Source organism: Molothrus aeneus, chromosome 1 (genome assembly GCF_037042795.1).
Source record: "Molothrus aeneus isolate 106 chromosome 1, BPBGC_Maene_1.0, whole genome shotgun sequence".
NCBI classification, from domain to species: domain Eukaryota; kingdom Metazoa; phylum Chordata; class Aves; order Passeriformes; family Icteridae; genus Molothrus; species Molothrus aeneus.
This window is the reverse complement of record NC_089646.1, coordinates 82,691,680-82,698,428: the sequence shown is the minus strand read 5'-3', so window position 1 is coordinate 82,698,428 and position 6,749 is coordinate 82,691,680. Positions and strand designations below refer to the sequence as shown.

At 43.2% G+C, this 6,749-nt stretch overlaps 1 protein-coding gene across 1 annotated transcript; it reads right to left on the bottom strand.

Moving 5' to 3' along the window:
* Positions 1 to 2,712: 2,712 nt before the first annotated feature.
* MED10 (mediator complex subunit 10) lies at positions 2,713 to 6,465 on the bottom strand. Its single transcript, XM_066560041.1, has 4 exons — positions 6,303 to 6,465; positions 6,036 to 6,119; positions 4,595 to 4,697; positions 2,713 to 3,527 (listed from the first exon to the last, which is right to left on the bottom strand). Exons 1-4 carry the CDS (start codon positions 6,422 to 6,424, stop codon positions 3,432 to 3,434), a joined length of 405 nt encoding a protein of 134 aa, XP_066416138.1. The 5' UTR covers positions 6,425 to 6,465; the 3' UTR covers positions 2,713 to 3,431.
* Between the last annotated feature and the right edge of the window lie 284 nt (positions 6,466 to 6,749).

Below are 6,749 nucleotides of genomic sequence, written 5' to 3'. Positions count from 1 at the left end.
GCACACACTCCATTTTAAAGAACTGTGTACTGAGCAGCATTATCCAGCATCTCCTCATCTCACAATGTATGTTATGAAGATAATTGTCAAAAAAATAATTACCTGTAATTACATATTCAGTTTTATTTCCAAAATCTTATTAATCTTACTAAAAATTCAAGGATGCACTTGAAACCGGAATGGATTCTAACTTTCCTTTGAGATAATTAAAGGCCAACAAAAATCTATTTTAGAAGCTTTGCTGCCTGGCTGATGTTGTTTTAATGTTACCCTTTAAAAAATTCCATCTTACCTCCTACCACGCAGGTAAGAGAGTAGGAAAGAGGAGAGATCTAACAGTCTCCTTCACCAAATGCCTTGAAGGTTATCATCAAACAAAGCAGACATCAGGATAATTCAGACATGTGCTCCTTTTCAGAGAACCAATTGACAAAAGAGAAAAATTAAGCTTTTTCTGTTCCATATGCAACTGGAAATGGAAAGCACCATGGTTTCTAGCAATTCTCATTCTACATTATAAACTCATATACATTCATTCTGGCCACCTTTTCTTGTCTGAGACAAACATAATTTACAAGAGTTACCTCTCTTCAATATTATGCTAAATATGAACAGTTGCAGCAATAGCAATATTTTGAATTGCTAGCCCAGAAATCGTACAAGAAGCAAGAATAAAATAATGGAATAAGAAAGTATCAAAAAGGTAGAACAGAAGCTGAGCAGAACATGAAACCTGATGATTTAACTGAGAGTTTTTTCTGGGTTTGTTTTCTGGTTTTTGGTGCTTTTTAAATTTATTTTTATTCCTAATGTATATATCCACCGCCCAAAAAAAAGTTTTCTTAGATTCCTCACAAAACACAGGCAGCTGAGATTTTGTGATGATGTTATATCCTAATCCTCCATCTCCAGCAACTAGCTCAGTCATCATGTTTACCACAACTACCTAGATATCCAGGGAAAGCATGTGATCCATGCTTTGGCTGTAAATGACCTCTCTGAGCTGGGAAAGCCTGAAACCTTCTTCTCATCAGCAGGCAAGGGTGCCAGTGTTATGGGGGTAGCCATTGTCAGTGTGGCCAGCCTCGGGCACTCAATTCATTAACTAATGACAACAATAAATCAATACACTTACAGAGCAGACATTTCACACATTTTCAGGGCCTCTGGGCTGTGGAGCTGCTTATCCCTCATGGCCCTCTAACTCCAAGCTAATCCCAGGACAAGGGGAGATGGCTTCAAACTGAAAGTGGGCAGGTTTAGGTGAGGTATTAGGAAGAAATTCTTCACAGTGGGGGTGGTGAAACACTAGAATGGGTTGTCCTTAGAAGCTGTACATGCCCATGTCTGGAAGTGCTCAAGGCCAGGTTGGAGAGGGCTTTGAGCAACTCCTCCATGGCAGAGGAGTTGAAACTAGATAACCTTTAAGATCCCTTCCAGTGCAAACTATTCTGTGCTTCTATGAATCCATGAGATATAAGTAAGACTTCTTGGAAGCACCAGTCTTAGAGTCCTACTCAACCAAATCTGACACACAAGCTGGTGTCAGTGCTAGGTGACAGAATACTCCAGCACCCAGACCAGTATCTACAGGCCTCTTGCCTCCTAAATGTTCTCTCAACTATCATTTAAATACAGTTTCCCCTGCCTGCTGTCAACAATTTTGCTCTTAAGCTCCTTTTCCAACTACATTATACACACACAAAAATCCCCTTTGCCTGTGTCCTATATACATCCCACTTGGCAGTCACAGACCTTGCTCCAACAGCTCCTAGGGATCCAGGGCATCCAGGCTGAGCCAAACACAAACATGGAGCACCTTCTCTTTGTCACTTTTCCAAGTTCATACAGTAAAATTGTGAAGGTGAAAGTGATTAGAGGTGGAACAAATACAAGAAAAAGCAAGTGTGCAGGGCAGGGTAATATCAGACAGCAACTCGATTAACCTAGACTGGTAGGTAACAAATTTTAAAAGGAACACCTAGTTTTGGTTTTGTTTTTCCTCTTGCTATGTCCAAGTGTGGTGGCACCTGGCATCACGGATGGGCTGTGCCTCAGGCAGGTAACTAAGCACAGAGTGCTTCGGGTGGGCAAACTATGCCACCAGTAACTTCAAGCATGCCTAAATCCCTGTTAAGTCTTAGCCAAGTAGGCAGGCCTGCTATGGAGCACATGCATATACAGTGCTATCTTGGAGCTCCTGCCCAAAACCACTCCATTTAGCAACCAGAAGAAAGCTACAGCAATAAAATAATTTGCTGACACAAAAAGTCAAGATAGATCTGGGAGAACAAACATAAGCACAAAGGCCTCCAGCTTCACAAATACCCAAGACTAAAAGGGCTCCTCTTGCTCCCACTGCAAACCCAATCTATCCCACAAACCTCTGATCCCTGGGTGAGGAGCCACCATCCTGTTCCAAACTAGGGCTCCCTTATGTATGAACAGTTATAGATCCCATAGATGAGTTCACAGCTAACCAGGACTTCGAGTGACAACTGCTGATGCCCAAAATCTCCTGTTTCAGGTACTAAAATGGAGGTTTTCATCATAAAACCAAATAAGCCAAGCTGACACCACCTTCAGATGTAAAATTTTAAGAGCCAAGTTTTGATACACATTTCTATCAGTGTGGAACTCAGGAAAATGCTATTTTTCCACAGCTTTCAGTTCACACTCCAAAGAGAAGCATACAAAAGAAAAATGTCAGGATTTAGATTTTTTCAAATTTTTATTCAACAACCTGCTTGCAGAAAATGAATAAACAAAAGCTTACATTAAATACTGTACAAAATATTGAAGTTGTAGAGGAGCTAGTCCCCAGGTATGCTCACGTTTTATATCCTTAGCCATCTGCACTGCAGCTCCCAGAACAAAAGATCTGAAGGTTTTCCTGGCTGCAACTAATTATGACACATGAGAACTGCAGCCCTTGACAGGCTCCTGCTCAGTAAAATTTGGCAAGACAAAAGCAGTCAACTGTTCATACTGCAGTAAAAAAACCCTGAAGTTTACAAATGAAAAATAATCAAGTGTAATAAATGTATTAAGAAACAGATGAGCCCACAATCCTGAGGCACACTTTCCAGAAAAAAAAAAACCAACAAAAAACAACTGTTTTTCTGCTATGGAAATGCACTTTGTGGGAAATGCTCTGCATTGATGACCTGCAACCAATTCCATTTCTCAAACCCTCCAGGAAAGAAAAGCAGATTACCACAGGAAGTTTCAACCACAATCACTGAGAAGAAGTCTTCAGAAAGATTCAGCAGCTTCAGACCAGAACTACGAACAACCATGAAGCTCCTTTACAGTCACCACTGCCATTTTTAGTACAGTTGTTAGGAGGGCTTAGATTCTCTCTCTCCAATCAATGTTTTTATAACATGGTGTCAGTTTATGAGACGTTTTTAGAGCTATCAAAGGCCAACTTAAGGAGGAGGATCTTCTCCTCTAATAGCTTTGTACTTTGCCATATCTTCTGGGAACACCTTTGTCAGTTCTTGAATTAACAGGCTTTTAAATTTCTAGAAAGAGAAAAAAATAAATGTATATACATCATCTGGACATCAAGCAATATTACCTAATGAACAGACATGTTTGTACCCAACACACCTCTCAGTGAAGTACCCAAAAACCCCCAAAACCACACAAAGAAAATGATATTTACAAAATCCACATAAAATGCCCAAGTGAAATCCACGAGGAATGCATGAGGCAAACATACATGTCTGTGAATTCCCAGAAATTCACCTGCATTTTCTCCAAAAAATACAAATCAGTTGGACCTCTCTAGTGAACTCTGGTGCACCCATATCTGCCTGACCTTGTTAAGGAAAGCTGATTAAGGACATGTCCTCTTGATTTGATATGGAATCCACTCCACCTTCAAAAAGCAACTCACACCTGCCTTTCAAGTACACAATTTCACAAGCACAGAGAAAAGAAAAAGAAGCTCAGGACTTATCTCCTTAAGTCCACATTGGGCAGTACAACTTGTCATCCTCCACACTAAGTTCAGCCAAAGAACATTCTCAGAACTCACTAAACTTCCTTTTCTGACTGTGTTTTTTTGCAGTAGTTCCAGGAGTTAAACAGTATCACAGAATGCTTAGGTTCACACTAAATGAAAGTACAAATTCAGAAACCCCTAAGCACTGGCATGCATTTTCACAAATTTTATAAAGATTGACTGATGATTATAGAGCATATTTGACATTTTAAACCTCTACTATCCATTCCAGACTGGAAAAATACCCCTTCTGTTTTGCTTATTTGTAAACTGGCACACAGCAAAATTCCACACCTGCAAAAAACCCAAGTAAAATATCTCTACTGCTACATATAGCTTTAATCAATATAAAAATCACAGTGAAAGCTGCATCCCCAACTGTGGGATAAACTACAGGTTTCCTTTCCTGAACAGGCTGTATCAGCATCAATTAAGATACAGGGATGCAGAACAATTTCTAAGACAAATGACATAATAACAGAAGTTAATAACTGCACAAGTGAAAAATACCCACATATTTACAGAAAAGTAAAAATTTATCAAATACATTACTGCATTATACTTCCATTAATTCTGGTTTACCTTCATAGTGTCAATTTTTCCTTTCACTTGCTCATTTTTAGCCAAAGCTCGCTCCAGACACTCTTTAGTGTAAAGCTGAGGGTTGCGGCCTTGATCGATGTATCTGGAAACAGAAAAGACACTGCTAAATGATCATATTCCAACTAGGATGCTCTCCAAGGTACAGAATTACTCATCTTGCTGCCTTTTTCTTTCCACTATTATCTGAAATGTGCATTTTAAAAACCACCACAGTTAAACTCAGCCATTTCCAAAAGGCATGGCCTTCCAAAAGGACAAGGCCATGGTCAGCAAACCTGTGTTTCCAGAAAGCCTCGAGAGCTTTGAATGAAGTATTAAAGGCACACCAAAAAAAAATATATCTACCAGCTCCTCACAGGTTATAAGCACAGATGATCAGAAGAAGATGGTCCTTTTCCAATCAACTGGACGGGCACTAACCAGGAAGTGGGTTAGTTAGGACATGGTGAGCATTAAGCACATGGGAATATGGCACCCAGCAAATCAAGGATGAGGAGGAACTGCACATACCACAGTGAAGAGTAAAAAATTAACACTACTGTATCAGCAAACTCATCTGCAATTTTGTTTTGCAATACAATTCCTGGCAAAGGGAAACTCGCTAGAGAGAATATTGAAGAGAGTCATCAGAAATTTACATCTGGAGTAAAAGCGCAATTGAAAAAAGCAATGTACAGCCAGTAGCACACTGGAGTACAGCAGACCAGCAGCATCTGGACCTAGAAGAAACACCAGTAAATTAACATATCAGCTATATCACAAAAGTTCTCTAGTATAGCTCTTCCTCTAAGTTGATTTTTCTTTTAATGTTGCAATTTTCTGAAACTAAACACCTGAGTACTGACTTAATTTATTTTCTCTTGGAACTTTAAATCCTGATCCTAATCTAGTGTAAAAGCCTATTTTTACAAATGAAGCTGACTTACTAAAGGGGTGTCCCTGCCCATGGCAGTGGTGTTAGAAACACATGTTCCTGAAGGTCCCTTCTAACCTGACTCATTCTGTGATCTTATGAAATCACTAAATTCGGCAGAATTCGTGTTACTGCCTACATATGCAGACGTCAAAAAAAGTCGGAAAGGCCAGACTGGGCAGGGCTCTGAGCAAATTATCTAGTAGGTGGCATCCCTGCCCACGGTGGGGGAGCTGGAACTAGATGAGCTTTAAGGTCCTTTCCAACTCAAAGGATCCCGTGGTTCTACGAACACAGGTATATATTTTATGACCTCTCCTACCTTTCTGCCTTCTCACAGGCAGAAGGTACTTCTGACCTCCTTCTGCCTGCCCACGCTCTCACGACGCTTTCAGAAGGACCGGGTTTGAGACAAGCAGCCCTCAGCTAAAATATCCACGCTGCGAAGCCAGGCTACCTCCAGTCACCGACTGCAGTACCCCCGCTTCCAGGCACACACAGACTTACTCAAAAACCTCCAAGGGCACGCTGATATCGTGAAGCTGCTGCCGGCATTTGTCGATATCCTGCAAGCCCGTCACCATGAAATTCCTGTCGGGAAGAAAACGGGTCGGGTTTAGCCGGTTTCGGGGTCGCTGCGCCGCCCCTGAGGGTGGCTGCGAGGCCAGCGATAGCCAGGCAGAGAGCGAGACAGCCCTGAGGCAGCACCCCGGGCCTGGAGGGGGAAAAGGCCCCGCAGCCCGGCCCGGCCCGCCCCCGACAACGGCCCCTCACAGTTTCTGATTGAGCCCCGTCTGGCTGCTGGGCTGGAAGTCGCTGACGATGATGCCGAGCTGCCTGATGTTCTCCACGAACTTCTCCAGGTGCTCCTCCAGGGAGTCGAACTTCTCCGCCATCGCCGCCACCGCCTCCCCCGCCCAGCGCCACTTCCGCTCAGCGGCGCCTGCGCGGAAGGGCGGGAGGCGCGAGGCGGGGCGGCCGCGCCCTTAGCCCAAGCCGCGCCCCCGGACAAGCCACGCCCCCTCCCTCACGGGCGGCGCTGTCCCGGCTCCCGCCGCCGCCGCTGAGGGGAATCCGGGACAGCGCCGGATCGGCGGCCGCCGCCCGGCATTGTGTGTTCGAACGTGTGCTGTGCCTGCCAGCTCTGAGCTGTGTTCGGGCTTGTGTAAGAAATAGAAGCGGTGACAGGCAGAGGTTCTGCTTCATAATAAACCCTACCTA

What these genes read in the sequence shown, in the direction of transcription:
- MED10 (XM_066560041.1), bottom strand. Translation starts at nt 6,424, where the DNA reads ATGGCGGAGAAGTTCGACTCCCTGGAGGAGCACCTGGAGAAGTTCGTG. An exon ending in GTGCCCTTGGAGGTTTTTGA is followed by an intron (nt 4,698 to 6,035) that starts GTAAGTCTGTGT and finishes TTCTGTTTCCAG; the next exon opens with ATACATCGATCAAGGCCGCA. An exon ending in GAAAAATTGACACTATGAAG is followed by an intron (nt 3,528 to 4,594) that starts GTAAACCAGAAT and finishes TTCTCTTTCTAG; the next exon opens with AAATTTAAAAGCCTGTTAAT.